Genomic DNA, 23,776 nt, shown 5'->3' on the forward strand with positions numbered 1-23,776 from the left:
AACGGACCAAAACAAACTAACACACATTCATACAGCAATCACTCTATCATTCACACGAGCATCCATCACCACACACTAATAACACAAGCATACACTCATCCATACACATGTTTAAATAAAAAAAATTAACATAAATGTATCTTCTGCATTGGCCTGCATGTGGGTGCTGAAACGCCCTGCTCCAGGCTGCTCTGTCCGTATGTGCAAGGATGCGCAGGTGCTCCCCCTTGCAGATAGACATGCAGTTCCGCAATCAACATTTCCAATGAGCTATGTACAGTGAGCATGTGCGGCTGGGGAACTGAACTGTCAAAGGGAAATAGTGACAGTTCAGCCAGCCCAGGAGCACTCCCTCAGTTGGAAAAAGCAGCTGAGGGAGTGCTCACTGTTTCACTGGCTGGCTCCTTAGCTCCTCCATAATGGGTGAAGGAGCCACGGGTGGGTGCCCACCCCCCCCCCCTCGACATTATGGATGAGCCGCCTGGCTCAGACTCGGGCTCGCCTATAGGGCAATGCCTGTACCAAAAATGCAAAATGCTAGTGTGGGCCAGTCAAAATGGGCCACCTTTTTGGCCAATGTCGGCCAGTTTGATGAGTTACTTCACCATGAGGTTAGTAATTTTGACCATTGTTGCTGAATAAATATCCTTTAAATATCACAATTTACTTACATTGTAACACAATGCGCACCCCCTTGGGTACTATTGAAACAGTCTGTGATTAAAGGAATTAATAGCCATTTACAACCGAGGGCCACTTTTTCATTGGTGCCTGACACAGTTTCATGCTTCAGCCCGCCACTGCCCATTTATTCCAATATAAAAATGTAAAAAATAAATAATAATAATAAAATATATATATATATATATATATATATATATATATATATATATATATATATATATATATATATATATATATATATATATATATATATATATATATATATATATATTACATTCTCTCGACGGTAGTGGCTGTGTAGTTATGGTTAAGTTGCTGTTTACATAGGAAGAGCACTTTTTGGGCGGCCTATAACTCCGCTCCCCCTGGACGAATCCTCTCCAAACTTTGCATAACAAGTATATGGGCTACTCTGAATTTATTTGCAAAGTTTGTTGATGTTTGGTCCAGGGGGGGAAACGTTATAGGGGGGGGGGGGTCCCAAAACGTATTTCTTTCCCATAGACTGAATGGGGAAAAACTTTGCGCACGCCTACAGGCCAAACCGCTGGACGGACTTTCACCAAATTTGCGGCAGGGGCTAGGTCCCGTAAGTGTGCTTTTGTAAATTTGGTGACAATCCGTCCAGTAGTTTCCTTTAAAACGACCAAAAAGTAGGTCTGAAAAAATTTGTGATATCTATGTCCGCTCCGTGGTCACACGTCCCTGTTCGCTCCGCGGACAAGAAATTGATTGGCTAATCCGTAGCGTCATGTCCGTGGACATGTGGCGCTTTCACTGATTGGTTGTGGAACAGTGTGAAGTGCGTCAGATTTGTTTGCTGCCTCTTCCATCTTTTGTTAATGTTTTGGTGTACACGGACCTCGCCGGTAACACATACAAAACAAGACACCAATGCACTTGTTAAACTTAGGAAATACTGTTTCCGAAGGTGAGCTTTAATTAGGTTGGGATGGAATGTGGCAGCACAAACTCAAAAAGTGGTGTTTTCTTGCCACCAAATTCATACGGTAAAGTGGAAGTTAGTGCTCAATGTATGGCGACCAATGCCTGCGTCTGTGTTACAATGTTTTCAGATTAATATTGAAGTTGGATTGGTGTCCTACCTTTTTGAATTCTTAGCCCGCCACCTGGAGTGTTTGATGGAAACCGTGGTTTTGAAGGCGTATGGGATTATCGGTTCTCATGATTGGATTCTCATATGTTGTTGCAAAGTGAGAATGTATTTGCCTTCTGAGTGAAGGTCAGTTGATTTGCTTTTTTGGTTGCGAGCTCAGTATGCCCACACATACAAGTCAATTCATAAGGGGCTATTGTTTTTTGACCTTGAGCGAAAGGGAAACTTCAAAAGCTATGCAAGGAATGAAAGCTTGGGGAAAAAAATACCATTTGATAAGGTTATGTTTTAAAAACGTTTTTGTAAGGAACATGACATATCAGTTCACGAAGATTTTTTGATGCAAACACATTGCTGTCTGACTTTGCCAAAAACAATGGAGGCTGTCAAGGTCATGCAAGTTTAATTTTGACGACTCTACACAAACCCGCGTTTTAATTTTATTTGACGACTCTACACAAACCCGCGTTTTAATTTTATATTACCAAACACTAATTGTGACAATGTAACTGAAGTATTATCTTTTTGCGCAGTTTTAATTTTCCTCCAATAACAGACTGCACATTGTGCGCGTTTGCAGGCTATGACTTGAGTCACCCTTGTTAACCGTTATTTCTTCTTCTTTTAAATGCTATGTTTGCCAAAATAGCTTTGTGTATCAGTTCGCACGTTATTTTGGTCTTGTGTAACATCAAGACATCTAATTTTTTCTTGCTTGTCCATTCATGTTGGCTTCATAACTGAATGACCATCTCACTGTGTTGTTGCCCTTTTTTTTAACCCTTACGGCGAGTGCTGATTCTCGGCGTTTGTAGGGTGTCACTGTATATACCCATGGTTAACCCTAATGTTTCCTTAAAGTGTCATGTTTGTCGACTTCCATTTGTGTACTACTTTCCACAATCTTTGTCTTTGTTGGAATTTTTTCCTAAAGGTTGGGTATTGACACAGATTTTCTCTTACGTTTTCCGCCTAGTTAAATCTTGCCGTACTGTGCATGCCATGGTTTTCCAGATGCCGAGTGACGGTTTTCTTTCATCGCCAAATGCAACTGCTCGTGACCGGCTGCCTGTCCATTACAATGTTGTGGGATGACCGGCCAGGCTCTTTGTCCCTACGCTGAACTAGCCATTAGGAGTAACATAACATCATTTATGGTGGTGTAGGGCAACGGTCATGGCGCGGTCTTAGAAATACCTGTGCAAACAAAGCGGGTGCTTTAACAGAAACGCATACTTTGGTGTGCGAAAATAACTGCGTGTGTCTCACCATGAACATTTTCAATGTCGCCCTTAGAACCATTGTTACAATTTAATTGAAAATGGGGTTGGTCCGATGGTTTCTGACAGTTGTTTGTTAAATAAAACTACTTCACAAATTCGAAAATGTTGACGTTTTCTTTTAAAATCCAGTGTATCATTTCAAAATGTACGGTACCATGTTGTACGTCGCTGTATGTTTATTTACAAGTTCTGCATCACGGCACGTACTTTAGCTTTTTGCTGGCTGCCATGGAAAGCGAAGAGGGGCCATGTATGGAACAACCACCTTTCCTTTCGATGGCGGCCATCTTGAAAAAGGATTTTGTTTTGTATTTTTCAGTAGCCCATGTTAATGCTTTGCACATCTATACCATTACTGACAAATCTTATTGCGTATGTCCTTTACTGAGAAATATAAAGTACATGGAGTGTATGTGATTTTTATTTAAAAAAAATATATATACTTACACTGTGAAAGGTGGTTCTTAACGCAAGGTGGCTTTCTTTTCTGGTAGGACAGCTAATAAGGCCATTTGCGAATGGAAATGGGGAAAGAGGCATCAAACAGTGATATGGGGGGGTGGGTGGATGGTGCAAAAATATTGTGCGTTTGTTATTTGTAAGGTAGGGGCAGTGTTTGTCATGCTCCTTCATTACAGCAGTGCTGCTGTTTCTTGGGGAGGAGGGATGGCCTTGGCTGATGTCATTTTCAGATAACTAGAATTTATGCTAAAAGTATGTAATGTGTACTACATTGTTAATGGCTGACTACGAATACGTGTTGGCGCTGTGCAAGGCAAATGTTGCAGGTGACGTTCCTACATCAATATACAATCTGTTTCCACACTGTCCACAAGGTAAACATCTTACTGTTAAGTGTTTACGGATTCTGGGACACACTACTGTGCTGTACACCAGTATATTGTCATGTGGTATTCTCCGCAAGGTGTGTAAATAAGCCAGATGTTACTTTACATTATGGTTACGTGCCACTACTATAAACCCATCATCTTTAGGAAAAAAACCTTGCAAAAGGGACGGTATGGTTAAGTTGCTGTACTAAAAACCTGTAAAATTCACAAAGAAAAACGTTGTTAAGGGGACGTTATGGTTCGAAGTAAAACCGAAAACCCCCTGAAATTCGCCAGTTATGGTAGGCTAAACAACCATAACTGGCCTGCTAACACTAACACCCAAGACATCAAAGATGACATCACAAATGTCATTGACATTTGTCATTTCAGAGGTTTTTCGGTTTTACTTCCGAACCATAATGTCACGTTTATAAAGTTTTTTTTTTTTTTTTGTCAATTTCACAGGTTTTAGTGAATATATATATATATATATATATATATATATATATATATATATATATATATATATTTAATACATTTTATGCTAGGCTCTCGTGGCCCCCTGCAGTGGCGCGCCCCACAGTTTGAATACTGCTGCCATAGGGGGAATATTGGGTAGATGTCCCTCCTCCCTAGCCTCATGGGAAGGGCCCCCTACCCTCTGGGGAGAAGTGAAAACACCTAGTGAATCGTCTCACCATCCACCAATACATGGATGATGCTCAGTTGTACTTGAGAGAAAATAAGTGTGCATGACATCATTCGCCTCAGATTACCCAGCCATCATCCAGTACTGGATGTCCACTGCGTACCCCAATCTAAACTCTTCCAAGACTGAATTTGTCTTCATTAGTCCACCCACTGAAACAACTTGACCAACAACTTGACCAACAATAGCTCAATGATAGGCGCCTACAAAGATTTGACAAAGAACTCCCGGACTCAGAAAAATCTTTAGGCTTCACCATTGACAGCAGCAGCCTGTACTTCCAGAAACACATATCCAGGAAGACCCAAACAGCCTGCCTCTCAATCTCTGCCCATCGACAAATCAAACCCTTAATCCTGCCAAAGGACTTCCGGACTGTAGTGCAGGCCCTTGTGGTCTTGCACATCGATTGGGGGGGGGAATGCTCTCCTGAAGGGTCTCCCAGCTGATCAGGTGACTCCCCTAAAAGCAGTTCTCCCCACTGCAGCACGTCTTATTGTAGGTGGCACATGCTCTGAAGACCTGACTCTTACAACAGCACCTCTTGTGTAACCGAGATTTCAGCTATCTTGTGCACATCCCCATTCATGTATTGCAATGTGCTCATTATTACTGGTGTTTACTTGAGGACTTGTGAAATCTTCCCTACCAACGTGTTGATCTATAACCTGCAGTTCTGTTACTGCAGAACTAGTTTTGCCGTCTAAAAAAAACAACCCACCTCAAAACCCCACCCTACCTTCACAACAAACTGAAAACCATGATCATCCACACAAACACCAGAAACACCAGCCAAAATCTGACCCATTCACTCTGCAACTAACCGACCAACAAAAACAGGCCCTCACAGAATGGGCACACAGAGCCTGGATCACCCGCCACCTTACATCTGCTTTGCCCTTTCCATCATCTCCTTCTACAAAATGTTTAAAAATTACCTCTAACCTCCACCTAATGCAGCCGCACCTCTTCCCTATCCTTTATCCTGATCTCCCTTTCCTGTGTTGAAAAAGATTAAACCTTCTTCACCTCCTCCCTTTTTGAACTTCGTAAAGTGCTCTTAGAACTTCTGGGTACAGCCAGTGTTGTATCAAAGTTTAACACAATAAATACATAAAACAATATGAAGGCAAGATTAAATTTACTACTGTCCTTGCAAGCAAAATGTGGTGCTTTTTGTTTTATATCAACTTGTATCTCTTTTAGTCTTTAGGAATGTTATTCTGGTATTGTAGTAATAGTGGAATGAAAAGTAAACCTTATTGTACTTTGGGGCTAGAGGGTGCGGGGAGAGCAGATAAATCTGCACTTCCTTCCCGAATCTTGAGTGAATGTTCACACAAGCTGATCAGTAATAAGTGAACATTGTGAGGCAGCGATAAACCCACACTGAATTCTGCTACCTGCAGTTAAGGTTCACCAGTGTGCAACAATAGTAATTGGACATTGTCGGAAAGGAGGAAACCCACACTGCCCTCTTGAACCGGGAGTTGAAGTTACATAATATTAAAGCATTATGTGGCAGAGAAACCAAGACTGTATTCAGGAACGTAAACCGAACAGTCACAAGCCTGCAGCAATATTAATTGCACTTGTGAGAAGAAGAGAAAAACTCACTGCATTCTGTCATTTGACTTGAAGAGCAAGGTGACGCTGATGACACCCAGATACTCATTCCTATCACTGGTGATTACATGGTCGATTCCAAAGCTCTGAATGACATCTACCAGTCATCCAAGCTTGGATGGCCCAACATGAGCTCTGTCTCAATGAGGACAAGACAGAGCTTCTCATTTTGGGCACCCAATAGAGACTCCACAAGGTTGCCCCTCTTCTCGATTCCACAATCTCCCTTAATAGACAAACTAATGCGGTGGTCGCTGCCTCTGCTTACACATGTAAGCTTGTCGCAGCCTGCTGCCCATTCCTTTCCACACAGAATTGCATCATTCTAGCCAGGACACTGGTCATGTCCATACTCGATTACTGCAATGCACTTTATCAAGGTACCAACCAACGCAACCTCAACAAACTCCAGGTTGTTCAAATTAATGCTTTTAGAGCGGCCCTTAATATTCCCAGATCTGCACACCTCTCCGAAACAATGGAGAGTCTTCACTGGCTCTCAGTGGCCCAAAGGATATCACTGAAATCCTTGGCCCTCACACACAAATGTGTAAACAACCAGGCCCCCATCTACTTAGCCTCTTGGTTCTCTCAGTATATACCTTCACGGTCACTCAGATCTACCCAAGCACGCTAAACTCTGGAACTCACTGCCACTCACCATCAGATCCTTGCCGTCTCCAATTCTATTCAAACAAAAAGCTAAGCTCTGGCTATCCTCCACGTTTGACTAAACTGCCACCACTTGCCATTCTGACTCTTGTCGCCTTATCACTTGACAACTGCCTTGCCTTGCACTGCCATGTACTTTACTTAACTTGTCCTTTGTATGATTGTAACTGTAACCATTGCCTTTCTATGTACCTGTTGTTCTAAGATAAGCGCCCGGTTGCCTTCGGGTCAGGTGCGCTTTACAAATAAATAAAATACAAATACAGATATAATATGAACATGGAAGGTTATGGTGCTAGCCTATCGCGAGCCTGTGCTTTAAGTCCTGATCCAAGCCCGCAATCACTCTTGCTGTCTGTCCCTTTATTTCCCCAGGCCTCTATTTGTCACCCTGCTCCAACTCCCTTTATGGCACCCTCTCAACACCTTTCATCCTTTTCCTACTTACAACTGTTCCCAATACACCACTCTCCACTCCTCTGGAAGATCGGGCCACCTACTTTTTGAAGCCCTCTCCCCTCAAATGCCCTGGAAATGCTAGAGGTGCTCCCCTAATAATTTATTTTGGACTTGCGCTTGCGTCTTGCCAAATGTCTTCTTTTACAAAAAAATGAATTCTCTTGTTTGGATTTGACTCTCCCTAAAGGTCTGTTGGATTATTAAATCCATAATCTGTTTGATCATCTAGGTAAATAAGATTTGTTAAGTTTTAGTTTTTTAGAGCCTAGACCAATCTTTGGCTGAAGTGTAATATTAAAAATTCTGCATATGTAATAAAATGTAAGAAATATCCACCTGCGTCAAATATCACTTTAGCTTATTTTCGCCTCCTAACTGAAATGGGAAATGCCAGAAGACCCCTGCTTTGTCCTAATTATACCTGAGGTGGAATTCGTACTTTGAGAAAGCGCTGTATAGGCACTTTTGCTAGTAATGTAAAATACTTTGTGCCGGTCGGTTGCCTGGCCCTCTAGCCAGAGTTCATACTAAGGGAGTCCTATTTAATGGACTGTTTGCCATCCTGGGGAGTGTTAGCTGCAAAAGAATGTTTCTGGGATCTTGCTGTACACTAGAAGGAGACAAAACCATCGGGGACCCTGTTTAATTACTTGGGGAAACGCTGATTCTCTTGAGTGAAGCTGTTTTTTTATATGGCAGGTTGACCTTTTGCCTTCTCTACACACAATGAAACCTCACTTGTGCAGTCAACATAATTGTATTATAATGCAGCATACTCTTGTGTTTTTGATAGGTCTTTATATAGGCTACACCAGCTTCAAATACATTGTGTACTTTTGTGAGCATACTTGTTCTTCAGTAGCTCTGGGGCAGAAAAGAGATATGTTGAGGACTCTGTTGTTAAAATGCCTTATGAGAAGCTACTGACTTCCTTTAGAACGTTGGGATTTACACCCTATAATGAGGACTTAATTCCTTCAAAACCCTAATTTCTGTGACCTTTGCTTAAGACTGCAAAACGTTTGAAGGGAATCATTTACTATGAAAGGATATTGTATTAACATCCAACTGCCATCGGGCTTATTCTTGTTGTCCGCTGTCCTGTTTTTAAAAGTGAGACTCCCCTTGCAAGCTTTAGGACTGTAATTATTCCAGTTCACCTCTTAGGAATGAAGTTCATGGATGCTGTAGCCCCGCATCACTCAGATTTAATCTTTCAATAGATCTCTGACTAGGTTCTACAGGAACGTTTGTGCATGTTCACTTCTGTCATTAAACTGTAGATGGTTTTGGTGCAAATATTGTCTGTCAAAGGTTTCTAGGACTCACTATCCTTGTCAATGTCTCCTGTCCACCACAGGTTCCTGAGTGCCCTGGCAGTGCTAGCAGAGCGGCCTGAGCTGGTGGAGCGGGTTATGATCACTCGAGATCGGTGCGCAGAGGGGGCGTATCAGGTGCGACTGTGCAAGGATGGCACCTGGACCACTGTGCTTGTAGATGACATGTTGCCATGCGACGAGGCTGGCTACCTCCTTTTTTCTCAGGTCAGTCATGCTCTTGTTCTGCTAAAGGCTGTGACAGATATTGATATTAAAGGTTTTTCCCCATGTCTAAATGAATTGACTGAAGAGGGAGTACTTGCCGATTTACGTAGAGAATCTGGATTCTTAAATTATATAAAGATTTCGGTCATCTATTCACTTTACTTGGGGGAGTTAAAAGAGATATTGCATATTTTGTATTATATTTAAAAACCCATTTATTCACATTTCTCATGTATTTGCAGTTTGCGCAAATCACAATGGAGTTGAATGATTGTCCACTAGCACAATTTATCTCAAGAAACCTGTCAAGGCTTTGAAAAAATTGTTGTCTTTAGAGACTTCCTTCCCTAGTGCGGTGTTCCCAATCATCCATTTTAACCCTTGGTGTTCCCTGTGCCTTTGCTACCAATCCATTTTCTCTATCCTCCAGACCTCCAATAATTTCAGGCAAGCAGCGCAGCATTTTTCCTCCTAACCATACAAGACAATCTTAATTATGTTCTTTGCAGAGTGGACATGCTCCCCCGGGGACACTAACAGCTGTACCCTTCATTAAAAACATTACCTATAAATGCACACATGGTTTTCAATGTTCGACATGGTTTCTTTAAAAGACGGTGGAATTATTTTTAGGTGGGTGTTTGTTTGAAAAACAGTATGCCATATCTTCCCTTTGTAGTCCCATTTCATGTATGTTTATCCGCTTCCCTTCTACTTGTCGTCTTCATTCCATTTGGTTAATTTGGAAATTAGAAACACAATCTTTTGAGGCATGACCCAATCCTTAGCACACCTACGGGTGTCATCACTAGTTTGATATTTCTGCTCGAACATGTTGACTTTTACTGTTGGACTGCTTCTACCAGGTCATATGATCTGCCTGCTCCACATCTACAGCAGAACAAATGAATTTGTTTTCTTTGTAGTATCTCAGAAACATTTACAATGTGTGATGTCGGGCTCTGATTTTGAAGCCAGGGTTACTTTGGATTTCAGAAGTGTTCTAGATCGCATGTTGGGTTTGATTCCAATGTTCCTCATTGACCTGTCTCTCTCTCTCTCTCTCTCTCCCCTTTGTCTCACAGGCACAGAGGAAGCAACTGTGGGTGGCACTCATCGAGAAAGCTCTTGCCAAACTGCATGGTTCATACTTTGCCCTCCAGGCAGGGCGTGCGATTGAAGGACTGGCTACACTCACTGGCGCCCCCTGCGAGAGCCTGATGCTGCAGGTCAGCTCCACTAACCCCCGCGAGGAGCCTATTGACACTGACCTCATCTGGGCCAAAATGCTGAGCTCTAAGGAGGCTGGGTAAGAGAAAGGTGGGAGGGACCAGCCTGCTTAAGGGAGGGGCCAGCCGCATTTAGAGGCGCATTTCCTTAGTTGAACTTGTAAATTGCAGTCGAAAGCTGGTACAAATACGCCATGAGGAAAGAGACGGCCATAGTAGGTATTCTCTGGTATGTAAAAGCTTAAGGACTGGAAGGGACAATCGTACTACTGAAGAGGGTGATAACTGAAGGAGGGTAATGGCTCCTCTACAGAGATTATGGGTAAAATGGAAGGTTGTGGAAGGGGCATTCTGAAAGCTTAAACTAGTGGAGGGTAAGGGGCAAAAAAGAAAGCTTGAATGAAATCTTACTTCGAACACAGTCGTCTTGGTGGGGTAAATTGACAAGCCACATCCAGATTCCTGCAGCCACTTTTGTCCAGGATTTGCACCCCTTTTCTAATTGCTGTTTAAAAATGTCATGTAAAACTGCTGATGCTTAGTGGGATGGGCAACAATATTTGTTTAAATTTGGTCAAAGAAGAGAAAAAACATCTAAAAATCCTTGAATGCTTGATCTCCTCATTCATCAGTTGTTACCTGCAAGGGCATGCAGAGATATGTGGCTTAACGTGAAGCCATGTTAAGTAGACCGAGGAGCCTTTTAGCTGGGGCACAGTGCTGTCTGAAACCGATCACCCCTGAAGGTTCTTAATCAGAAATCCAGGATGTAGTCTCCAGTGCTTTCTGTGCTCTTGGTGTTCATACTGGAATGTATGCAAAGGGAAGGGGCTCTACCCTTGACCGGGAACACAACCTTGTGACTCTGCAATGAATTGCTATAGCAGAAAACCCACTATTACCATGAACATGGTGTGCTTATTGGGGTTGTGCTTAAAGGTTGCATTTTAGATTTGTTAAGCAGGATTCACAGCCTCATTGCAACCTCATATAGTAGTAATTCTTGTTCCAACCCTTTCCAAATTCTCCTTAATTCTTCCTGAGATTATTTTGTTTAGCTGGATGCATCCCAATCATTCTAATTCCATAGGTGTAGGCACAATTAGTTTGAGTAATGATATACATTTGGGGGGAGTTCAGCAATAAGATAACCTATAGAAAGAGAACTTGCATCTTACCTTGATATTCACTTATTAGGAGGTCCTTTGATATCTTGTGAAGCAGTCACCTGCTGCCTTGTCTCCTGATGTTGACTTGGAACAAATTCCTACATAGGATTTTTGATGCTCTGGAGGCTGAACAGGACATAGTTACGGTATGTTACTGGATCTTCCCTAGGTGTGGCTTTTGACACTTGCATGGCTTTTTGGAGATTTGGGTCCTGCAAGAAAAAAAAAAGGTGGCTTTAGGGGTAGGTTAATGGGTGCTGAGGATACTATCTGACTGAAAGTGCAAGGAAGTGCAGGCAGATCTGTCGCTTGCATATGTGTGTGCATGCAAGGTTTCTACATCTTGTTGTGAGAAGGGTGAGCCACTACGCTCTGGGTTGCTCTGGCTGCTACCCAATTGCCACCCGGACATTAGGGGAGTGGGATCCCAGAGACTCACCCCCAACTAGTTGTGGTAGTACACACATCAAGGGGCTTGTGATCCTGCTTCAAAGAACTGGAATGAAATAAGTGGGATTTCCACACATGAAATAGAACACATTTCTCAGGCATCCTTGCCTAATGCTGCCTTACTCATTTTTTTTTATTTACTTGTTTATAATCACTAACATTTTTACAAGAGTTTTCATTCAAGAAACAAATTGAATCAGTCAGCTTCAGTCAGAAACACCCTTCTGAATGCCGCAGAAGACCTGCTCGTCTTTGGGTTCGATATCTCAGTCGAACCGTTATGCCTCAGGCCTAACCTGCCACCATCAAGCTCAAGAAGTAGTCTCCAAGGAAGCAACGAACAACGACGTGCGGATCTTCATCAAGAATTGTCAATTCCAAACAACTTAAGGCCTCTTTCCACCGAGGCGCAAAAAAGTGTCAATCGACACACTGCTGCATTTCAGCGTTAGCCATCAATTATCCCTGCTGAATGCAAACAGGAATTCTTATCCTGGAATACCCGTGGATTCACCCATTTATTCAACTCTTGTGATTTTGAACTGGACAAAGTATTCGTTATCTGTCTCCAAGAGACATGGCTAACCGATCCACCAATTAGAGCCGGCTTTGTCTCCTTATTAAATCCGGCTATCAAAAGCCCGATGGGGCGTCCATCGTCCGGGCTCCTAATGCCGATTAAAATCAATCCTTGGTGGAGTCTTGTGGATTCATTCAACCCAAATCCATTTGTACAAGGAGCCTTACTAAAAACTGCCGAAACAAGAACTTCCGTGAGAAAACATTTGTTAGTCCTGAATGGATATTGGAATCCAAGCAAAATAACCACAAAGACCTTCATAGACACGGTCACAACAATTATCGACAAGACACTTTTGATTCACAAAAATCTGACAATAATATGTGCCGGTGATTTGAATTGTTCCTGGTTCATCTATGATTCCAGCGCCGGAAATTACAAACTATTGCCATTTGACGATCTATCTACAAGGAGCCATCATTGGAGTCTCTCTCTTGAAAATCGTAATTGCATGATGGCAAATGGAAATGTCCCAGGAGATCAACCGCCGCGACCAACCTGGTCAAATCAAAAGGCACATTCAATAATTGACTATTTCTGGGTCTCATGTAACTTACTAGAGGAGGAGACAACTTTGACAGTAATTGAGATGCCATTCAGCGATCATAATCTTCTGCGTCTATCTTGTATCGTGGAATGGCAAACAGATTGTAACCAATTTATACCCTCAATCTCTGTCAACGCGGGAGGAAACCTCCTGCGGATTAACGGTCCAAAGATCGAGAAAATGGGCCAAAAATTCCTCCACGACATAGCGTTGTCCGTGAACTACGCTCCTTTATTACATGACTTTGTCACCCCTAAATCCCATTTTTCAAAACTGGGTATTAAGTACAAACACATATCCTCTGTGACACTGTCGCAAGAAAAAAGGCCATGAGACGTGATATTCGCGCATTAAAAAATCTAGTTCCGCGACCAGACATAACATCTCGATTGAAACAAAAATTCGCCAGCGGCGTCGAACATATCGTAATTGGTTAAAATCTCAAAAAATAATCATCCAACAAGAACAAGCTGAGGTACTTATGAAGGAATTGATTACAAAGAATTCCTGTGAAATCTGGGCAATCCTGAACACAGGTAATGTCCGTCATTCTTTCATGATGTCAAACGTAATTGATGCCGGAAAATGGGAACAACACTTCTCAAACATCTTCAGTGATTTATCCCTGGAAACATCAACAGTCTCTGACCCTGGTCTGACTTCATAGGATCTAAGCATTAACAAAGAGGACATTGAGTTAGCAATACGAGCCTTAAAAAGATCACATGCTGCAGGTCCGGATCTAATTTCTAACATGATGCTCAAGGAAAATGTCAAACAGTGGGCAACGTTCATTGAAATGCTGTTCCTGCGATTGTCTGCATCAACGTCGATCCCGGATTCTTGGCGTGAAGCGATTATTGTGCCAATATATAAAAAGGGCAATCGGGCTGATCCAGCCAACTATCGCCCGATTGCCCTGTTGGACACAATAGGAAAAATCTTCGCCTCATTTCTGTGCCAAAAACTAGCAACATGGTCTGTGTCTAACCACATCTTTGACATCAGACAAACTGGCTTCACCAAAGGTGTGGGCGTGGAAGTAAATCTCCTACTATTAAACATACTAAAGCTGGAAACTTTCAAGTCCAAGACCCATCTCTACTTGGCCTTCATCGACCTGAAGGGCGCCTTTGACAGCATTAATCGAGACAAATTGTGGCAAAAATGGAATAACTGGAAATGTCCCCGCAATTGTATCGACCCTATAAAAGCTCTTCATTCTCAAACTGCCATCCGCATCAGGCTGAATGATCATGGCGCTTTATCAAACCAAATACCCACCACCAAAGGAGTAAAACAAGGGTGTCCGTTGGCAGCCGACCTGTTTAAAATGTTCATTTGTGATCTACCAGATTTCAGAAAAAATGTAAGATGCTTTCCTCCCAAAGTAAAGCAGAATGAAATCGGTTGTATAATCTATGCCGACGACGTGGTGCTCTTGGACCGTACCCAAATTGGTCTCCAGCGGCAGTTAGCAAACTTACAAGAATATTTAAGCATCAATGACCTGACATTGAACATCAACAAGACAAAGGTTGTCATAATTGGCAAACGGGAGTCCAAAAAATGGAAAGCTTTATCATGGAGAGTCGATGGGAAAGCTCTCGGGATCGTCAACTCTATTCGCTACCTGGGAATCGCCTTTAAGAAGTCCCTACATGAACACCACTGGAAACTCGACATAGAAAACAGATTGACACAATTTACCATCCAAGCGAGGCTGCTGAACAGAAATTACGGCAAATTCACCCTTACTCCAGTTCTAACCTTCTACGCCTTAAAGGTTGTTCCAGCAATCACCTTCGGATCAGAAGCCACATGGAATATTGACATCCTATTTTGGCAGAAGATGGGCTCTTTTGGCGGCCAGTTCTGAGGCTACCTTCATACATTTCGATGGTCCAAATAAGATATGAACTGTCCTTGAACTCGCTCCATACCAGTGTTCTGTGGAAATCACTAATGGCTTTGCGCAAGATGTGTCTGACTCCAGTGACACCAGCTTTTCAAATCTTTTGCACACAACCGGGCCAGAGTTCATCGAAGTTACTAGAAGAGTGGAAGGAGATGATGATCTCAACTCTAACTGCTGCCGATCTAAATCTGAATGACTTGATCATGCGCCCTCAAGTAACAAAAAAGAAGTTTGAACTCTGGTGCTGGATTCAGAACACTGACTGTCGTCACCAAATGCCGACTACTCTAGACTCCGGACCTGGCGCCCATAAATTAAATGTGCCAAGCACATATTTGACAAACTGCCCTTCTCGTCATCACAAGGCCCAATTTTTGAGACTCTTGCTTAAAAGCGCTCAAAACAAGAGATGCTGTGGCGACGACACATTAATGAAGGAAAAGATAATGTGTCGCTTTTGTAATAGCGATACAGAAACAACCGAACATCTGTTAACAAAGTGCGAGTGGCTCGTAGCACAACAGACACAGCAGCTAAGTGAATTTATGCCTGCAAAAGAAGGAAATCGAGATTGGTGGACTTAAGCCAGTGCCGGTCACGGCATAAAATTGAGTTGTGCTGTAGTTGACTTTTTAGATTCACTATGGATTGACAAACTGTGATTGTCTAGCGATATATATAATTACTTTTTTATGAATATGGATTTTTGTGAATATTGATGAACACCTTGTAACAAAAGCATGAGGTCTCAATGTTTACATTGAGTATCAGGCTGAAGTTTCAAATAAAACATTTTTTAAAAAAGATACAGAACGACAACATTTTAGATAGAAATTGTTTTGGAAGCGATGGTAAGTTTCGTCTTTTCCATTGCAATGTTCAGAAGCTTTGCAGACGCCGTGGACCATCTAATCTTGTCACCTGTAATAAGGCGGTTCCACCATGTTGCTTCGTTACCGGCAAATGAGTTTACGAGCAGGGGGCTAAAAAAGGGTTTCCTAGCTTGGTGCAGGGCAGATCATCTGCAAGTGTCTGGTGGATTCTATCTTTTCCGGATTTTTGCAGAGTCTGCAAGCTTTTTCCTTAGATCCTGTTCTGATGGCTAGGATTTCCTGAGTCAGTAGTACGTTGAGACGAGCGTTCAATAAGGTTCTCATTAGTGATTTGCTAGGATATTTTTTACAGTACTTCATGGGTTCTTTCAGTTTATTTAGAGTCCTGAGGAGATGAGCTAGTAATTTGTTTGCTGTTGCTTTTTTCGTTCGTGGTTATCAAGTCCAGACACTCCATTTTTGTTTTTATCCTTACCAGGTTGTTCATCAGTTCTTCCTCAGTGCAAGCAATCTCCCGTAGTTTGTTTTTGGGCCTTAGCCCAGTCATTCATAAAGCAGTTATTTCCTTTGGCAATTTCTTCTGCTATCATACGATAGATTTCGAGGCTCTCAGGGTGTTGGATTTTTCTGTATAACTGTAAGGTACTATGGTCCACCACTGCTTTCAGGGAGACCAGACCAAGTTCCCGTCTTATCGCTGCTGCTGATCTTGAGTTGGGTAAACCAAGTACCAATCTCCAGATTAAACCTTCGAGTTTTTGCCATAATAGAGGGGGGATTGTTGGTGTGGCATCCATACCGTAATCTTGGCCTTATAGAAGTTGATGGCAGGTTGAAGTGAGAATTTGCCATACTTTCTATCGACTGCTCGTAGTTGAGCGGCTAGATTCTTAGCCTTTGACCACAGTACTTCTTGCATATTTGAGGCTTTCTTGGAGCTGTCAATTTGGACTCCGAGGCACTTGACTGTTTTGACCACTTCGATTTTTGTCTCGCGAAGGTACCACTGTAGACTCTCCTTTTTGGTCCCTGGTTTTTGAAAGATCATGATTTTCGTTTGGGATTTGTTGATCTTGAGGTTATTTTCTATAATGTAGTTCGTCAGGTTGTCGAGCTGTCGTTGCAGGCTGACCTGAGTAAGATCGTATAGTATCAGGTCGTCCGCATATAAGAGTCTCGGGACTGTTTTGGTTCCATTTTTCATTGCGAATGACCTGATCTTGTTTTGGCTGTCTTTGTAGTCGCCGAGGAAGGATATAAACACGGCCGGTGCCAGTGGGCAGCCCTGCTTCACTCCGCGGTGCAGGGGTATTGGATTCGAAATTAGGCCTTGGTTGTTTAGGCGGACAGTAATGCTGGTATTTGAGTGAAGATCGATTATGGGGTCCAAGATTCCTTCTGGGCAGTGCCAGGTCCTTAATTTGGACCACAGTTTCTGTCTGTCCACTCTGTCGAATGCTTGAGACAAGTCGGCAAACGCTAGAAAAGTTTGTGGTGCTCCTGACAAAGCTCTTTCCTTAAGTATGTTCAGGCACATTATGTTGGCACTGGTACTGGCGTTTTTCTGAAATCCTCAATGAAGTAGGGGCCCATTTACGGAAATGGGTCAGAAGTATTGTGGCAAAGACTTTCCCGATAACATTGAGGAGGGCTATTGGCCGATAATTCAGGGGGTCTTCTCTAGAACCCTTTTTAAAGATCGGAACAATCACGGCTTTAGTCCATGAGTCAGGGATTGTTTTTCTTTCTCTACAGACCTTGAAGATTGAACTATTAAGGTTGACGAGTTGTCCGGATGTTTCATGTCGCAGTTGGCAAGACCGTCGGGCCCCGGGGCTCTCAACGTCTTCAATTTTAAGATTTGTTTTTATCTCATCGCTCTCTGTCAGGTCCACCCAGGCTGAATCGTTCGGTTGTTTGGTTACGTGAAGGTTTTCTTTTAACGGTTCGAACAGTTTCAAGCAATGAGTGGTCTATTTTTCTTCTGAGACTGGGTTGATCATATGCGAGTTTAGGTGATTGTTCGATTTATTGATGAGCGACCAAAACTCGCGAGATTTTTTTGTTGGACAGTGCCGTCATCGCCTCAGCATCAGACTGGTATAGAAGAGATCTGTTTAAGCCACTGCTTGTATTTTCTCGTTTCACAATTGAAATTTTCCCAAAGTGTGGTTTGATTCATGGTTACTGTCTCTCTTTTTAGCTTTCTCAGGAGTCTACGTTTGATGACTAGGGTCGTATTGTACTCGTGGCTGTGATGGTTAATGAGGTTATTGTGGCTCGTCTTAAGCTTTTTGAAGGTGAGAAGCAGGGGAATATAGCTGGACCTAGCAGTGGCTTCTTGCGATGCAGAGTCAGACGTTGGGTTGTTATATTGATCGGTAAGCTTACGAACGTCTGAAGCAGACATGCAGAGACGAGTTTGTTGTGAATTGGTCTCAATAGACGGTTCGTAGGATTGCAATTGACGAGCTTTACTTCTGCAAATAAGATTCAGCAAATTGTGGTCGCTGTCCTTAGTTCTAATTACTTTGAATGACACTGTGTTGAGGTACACAGATTCTGGCGCAAAAATATAATCAAATGTAGCTGATGACCTGTCGCACTCCCAGGTCGGTATTAGAGTATCTGGATCAGTAGCAGTCGCTGTGTTGCGAAGATTCCTGGATTTCTTAATGGTAGTCCATGCTAGTCCCTTGGTTATTGCTGATGAGTTAGTAGGCTACTTCGTTTTGAAGGTATTGGGGATGGTACAATTCGCGTTGAGGTCCCCGCAAATCAGGATGTTGGGAGATTGGTATTTAATTGCAATCTCATCAATAGTGTTAGCCACTATGTCACAGAAATTCTCTGTTTTTTGAGGATTCCAGTAGACATTAATGATAGCTACCAAATCAGATGATGAGGTCTTATCCACTTGAGTTGACGAATTCCACGTGGTCAATACAGCCAGGATTTCATAGCTGCGGGCTATTTCCTTTGTAATGTATATTCCAGAGCCTGTGCGGGTAGCTATCAATAGATCAGAAGAAGGGTGTCCCGATGGACCTTTGGAGGCCGGTGATATTTCTATGCAGTAGCCATCAAGAGCCGGTTTATCCAGCAACAACGTTTCCTGAAGGCATAGAATATCGTAGGTGCCCAGGTCGTGGCTGCCAGGCTTGGTAAGGTGGACATGGCCTCTGGTATTCCAGGACGCTATACTCGGTGTTACTTTTGAGTCTAGTTGCAGGATTGGTCGGGGTGGCTGTAACAATGGAGCAACACCCCTTGATGGTTGCAATCTTTTGAACCCTGGTGTTAAGGCGTTCCGGATCCATGTCCATTTGCCTTTCTTAGGTGATTTGTCGGAACATACTGTGGTCTGCTCTGGGGTTTTTGTTAAGAACCGTTCGTTTTGCGGAGAGGCACTCTGGACTTGGTTTCGGGTGCGAGGTGAAGTTGAGTAAGGCTGTTGTCGTTCTCGTTCAGACTTTTTTCTAGCGTCTCCTCTTAGTTCGAGTCTTCCGTTATTGATTAGGGTGTGCCTAGATTGGTTGGTTGTAGTATGCCCTTCTGTTATCGAACCGTTGTATCGCTTGGTATTTTTGCTCGGTGTTAATGGACTTCTTCCCCTTCTTGTCTGTCTGTAGAGGTCTTCTGTTGGCAATTTGTATCTGTAATTTTTGTTGGGTGATTTTCTATGTATGTCTCTTGGTTTGTCCGAATTTGTAACTGGAATCTCGTAAAGGTTGAAACCCAAATGGGCTAGTTCCGTGTATACTACTTGCGATATTTCTTAAAGTGCCCGTTTTTTAATGTGGAGGTAGGCCTTCGCTTGGTTCTTTCTGTGGTAGGGTTCAATCAAGATAAAGTCGTCTGATTTTAAGATCTGCAGAGTTTTCACTTTTTTTAGTGTTCTGAGAACCGTGTTTCTGTTTAAGATCATGTAGTGATCGTTTCTTTTTTGTTCAATTTTGAAGAAACGGGTCGATCATAATGACGAACCCCTTGACTTTCCTTGATCTTCCGCCAAGCGTTTCGAAGGACTAAATCTCCGGTTTGTTCGATTAGTAGAGGCCGGAGGAACGATTTGTTGTATTCTTTCTGAAGTATCCGGTTTCAGTTTGCTATCTTTGTGATCTGCCTGGCTGGGTGTGGAAGGTAGTCAACTTTCCCCAGCTGGAGCACAGTTTGACAAATTTGTTTGTACAATCGATATTTGGGATTTCTAATTGTGAATCCCGTGTCTCAGTTGTGTCCCAGTGTTGGGTTATGTCCATCAATGAGCTTTGGGCCATAAATTCTTCTGTCTTAGGAGAAGTGGAAGTGCAGATCACAGAGTTGTTACAGCTTTGTTTTTGTTGTGAAGATGATGATTTCTCTTTCGTTAATTCATTAGATTTTGTTTTTGAAGAAATCAGGGGGGTCAAAGGTTGACACTATTTGTGAAATACTAGCGTCTGATTCACTGGGAGTTGCGACTTTCAGCAATGGTTTATTTTTGGAACCCTGCACTGTTTTTTGTTGATTTTCCACTACTCTCTGATGTTTGGCCGTTGATTGAACCGGATGCAGGGGCTTGTCCGCTTGCCTTATGAATACTGAGACAAGTTCAAGTGGGTGAGGTGGCACGTCAGTCTGGGTTTCCTTTTCAGGGGTGACCGGCGTAACAGATTTGAAGGAGTGTATTTTGTCTTCTAATAAAGTCAGCTTCGATTCCCAAAGATCTGTGTTCCTTACTTCTTTGATCTAGTGCTGTAATATAGCCTTCGACAAAAATCAGTTTGGTATTCATCATTGCGGTAATGGTGGTGCTATCTTTCAAGGAGTCATTGATGGCTTCATACAGCTTCCCGAACGGTGCTAGGGCTATTGTTATTGCCCACATGATTGTTGTGAAGTCGTTTTTTGTAGGCGATTCCTTATTTCCTGAACTGGCTATTTCACTTAGTCTTCTGTTTTTGAGAGGAGATCGGAGGCGTGGAGTATTTAGGATCAGCGAATATGGCACACCAGAATGGTCTTCTGTTTGAGTCTGTCCATCATCAAAATTCAGTTGATCAGGAGAAGAGCATACCACGGGTTGGGTCGATGGTCTAGTAGCTTGAACTTCGGGGTAAAGTGTGGATGTTGAAAGTATTTGTTTTTGCTGTATTGTCCCAATTTCTTTTGGATTGATCGATTCAGAAGGGCCCTCATCCGTTATTGGTTTAGTTTGAGTCTCAGTTATGTTGGAATTGTCCAGATTGATTATTGCTTCTGGAGGTTCTAGCTCATTATTAGATTCATTGTCAGGAAGCACCTCGTTGTTTGACTTGGCTGAAATGTTTCGAGTAGCTGCGTCGTTTCTTGGCACGGTAGATGCTCTATTTGTTTCAGTTAGTCGCTTTTGGATGGATGGTTGCATCAGAGTCCGATTCAAAGTTACGGACGTTGGTTTCCTTGCTTTGCTAACTGGAGGAAGGTCCAGAATAGCCTCCAGAATTTCTGCATCTGAAAGTTCTTGTTTGGTCCAGCTTTCTTTTATGCTGCTTGTTAATAAAGTCTTTCAGTGCGCTGGAAAGAAGTGGCGCCGGGAGAGTTGATGTCCCTGCTTTTTTTAAATCTGAGTGTTTTTTGTTTTGTGGTTGTGTTTTTTTTTTGTTTTGTTTTTTTTTTTAAATTTTTTTAAAAATTTTGGGGAAATCTTGACTTTGTTGTTTTGTCAGCTGTTCCGCAGTACATTGCTCTGGCAAAAGTGTACCAAAGTCTATCTGCTTTGCCAGTAATGGACGTGCGTTTTTTTTCAGCGCTTGCAGGGTGGCCTTAGGTATTACCAAGGTACTGTGGCTGCTGTTTGTGCATTCTCCAATGCAGAGAAGTTTCCCCGCGTTCTCGCAGTTGACGATTCGGAGGCAGAGTCTTTATTCCTTGTGTTTGGGGATTCTAGTGCGGCATGAATTTGTGCTGACACCAGGACTGTCGTTGAGGTTGCTGCAGTCGGAGTAACCTCCAGAGGCCCCCCCCAGCTCTGGAGACATCGACTCAGTGGGCCGTGATGGGTGGGGGGCGGGGTCCTGCACCAGGGCAGAGCATATGGAAAGCGGCGCTTCGGAAGTCCGAGGCGAACTGGAATGCCGTTCGATGGCCATCTGTGCCTTGGCCGAGGCTGGCTCACTCCCAGCCGTACAGGCCGTCGAACCACTGCCCGGTACTGACAGCGCAGGGGCCGAGGCCGACCGTCCTCCGACGGCCGAAGCCAAGGCACCCCTAGTCACGGTGACGTGACAGGAAGGCTGAACAGCCGGGCGTGGGACGGGCTGCAGGGTGAAGAGGAGTGGGCTGCTGGCGAGGAAGGCAAGGAAAGTTGCCGGGACACCGAGGGTTGCGCAAAGACGTCAGACCACCAAGCCAGCGACCCGCAGCACCGGTGAGGTGGGTAAGGCGGGGAGCATGGTCACGGCATGCTCTGTCTCAATCTCCATCCCAGTCTCAGCCCTGTCCATTTGGCGAGTGTTTAGAGATGAATGGGGAAAAACAGTGGGTGACTGGTTCTCAGCGATGGCGGTTTCCAAGTTGCACTGTCCCGTTTTGATCTTGGTCTTAAGGCTTGAAGGACTCAAAGGGGAGGCAATGATGGTGTTAGAGACTAGCCTTACCTCCTTCGATTATTTTTTTAAAATTATTTTTCTTTTAAGAATAGGCGCTGATTTGAGTCTTTTATGGTTGAGTGTTTTAGTGGTGCTCCGTAATCTGCGGCTTTCTGATGAAACTTCTGACGAGGATTCAGAAAAGTTGACAGTCTTAGGGGGCAGAACTGCCGCAGTTATGGCAGGCTCCATGCTGCTCCTGCAACAGACTGCTGACGACTGCTCACCCTCTGCTTACCGCTCTGCGGTGTGTCAGTGGTAAATGTCCTCCCACAAAGTAGCACAGTAGAAAGACTGCAGTCTGCTGACGACTGCTCATCCTCTGCTCACGCTCCGCTCACCGCTCCGCAGTGTATCAGGGGTATAAGTGTCCTCCCATAAAGTAGCACAGTAGAAATACTGTCTGCTGACGACTGCTCACCCTCTGCTCACGCTCCACTGAAAATCATGGAAAAACCTGCAGTGTTTGGGAGCATGAACCTTATGCCAGAGCAACCGAAGTTTGCAAACTTACAGACAGAAGTTCGAAACACGGCATGGTAATGTATAGCTTTGTGGATCTCTATTCTGTGCATGTGAAACGCTGCAATTGCCAGTGCAGAAACCAGAGGTATTCTAAGGTGGTGGCAAAGCTACAAGCCACGTTTGTGAAGAAAATCTTCAAATTAACCAGTGTTAAGCAAGCTCCACACAGAGATGCACCTCCAAACTGTTCCTGGTTACACCTAGACCATGCTACCCAGTATGAGGTAGCCCACACCTTGGCCTTTCCAGAGCAGCTACTATGGAGATGGACATCCCAGAGTCGCTACCAAAAAGATGCCAGACTACTCCTGGGTAGGTGGACCTGGTGGATGGTCCTGTGCCAAGGCGAAAGCAGCCTGAAGGGGATGTGCTTTCTTAACCAGACATGCCTGTAGCAGGAGACTGACATAATATTGTTTGCCTTAAACAGACCCTGAATGAGGCAGGGGGGAAAAACCCCATTGAAGTGGATAAAGTGACCCGAGGATCTGGGAGAGAGACCTATTGTGAAAGTGAATGAAAACAAACCCCAAGTCGGCGAGAGACAGAAGTTCACAAGGAGTGCTCTGAGAAATCTAGTACACATTGACGCAACCTGAAGGGAAGGCGCCTGATCTAAGGAACCAGATATCTTAGAGACGTCTTCATAAAGATGATCAAAAGTGGGAAGACAGAGTCACGATTGTGAGTAAACCCTGGAAGAGCCTTCCGAGGAGACTTTTTTGTTTTTTACTTCATTAGTTAAGGGCTGGAAATATAAGAGTAGGAGCTTGTGAACTCTTTTGTTAGCCGTACATTTGTGCTGTGAGCTTAGGGTAGCTAGGAGGCTAAAAACCTGTTAAAATTAGGTTTGGATCTTTATGTTGGCTATATTGTTTGGACGCTGCCTTGTGTAGAGTAGGGTGTCCCAAGGATAGGCAAGGAATTCTAAAAGTAGGTTCATGATTTGGATGCTGATCTCCAAAGGTGCTGCACATCTGGAGAGGC

At 43.4% G+C, this 23,776-nt stretch overlaps 1 protein-coding gene across 3 annotated transcripts in view; it reads left to right on the forward strand.

The window, feature by feature from the left end:
- Positions 1-23,776, forward strand: part of CAPN15 (calpain 15) — a 776,524-nt gene that overhangs the window by 401,745 nt on the left and 351,003 nt on the right. For all 3 annotated transcript variants that reach the window (XM_069646897.1, XM_069646898.1, XM_069646899.1), the window contains 2 exons: positions 8,744-8,927; positions 10,013-10,236. In XM_069646897.1, coding sequence (XP_069502998.1) covers positions 8,744-8,927; positions 10,013-10,236 — 408 coding nt within the window. The remainder of the gene's footprint in view (positions 1-8,743; positions 8,928-10,012; positions 10,237-23,776) is intronic.

The sequence above is a fragment of the Ambystoma mexicanum genome, chromosome 2q (genome assembly GCF_040938575.1).
Source record: "Ambystoma mexicanum isolate Mex_15411 chromosome 2q, UKY_AmexF1_1, whole genome shotgun sequence".
In the NCBI taxonomy this organism is placed as follows: domain Eukaryota; kingdom Metazoa; phylum Chordata; class Amphibia; order Caudata; family Ambystomatidae; genus Ambystoma; species Ambystoma mexicanum.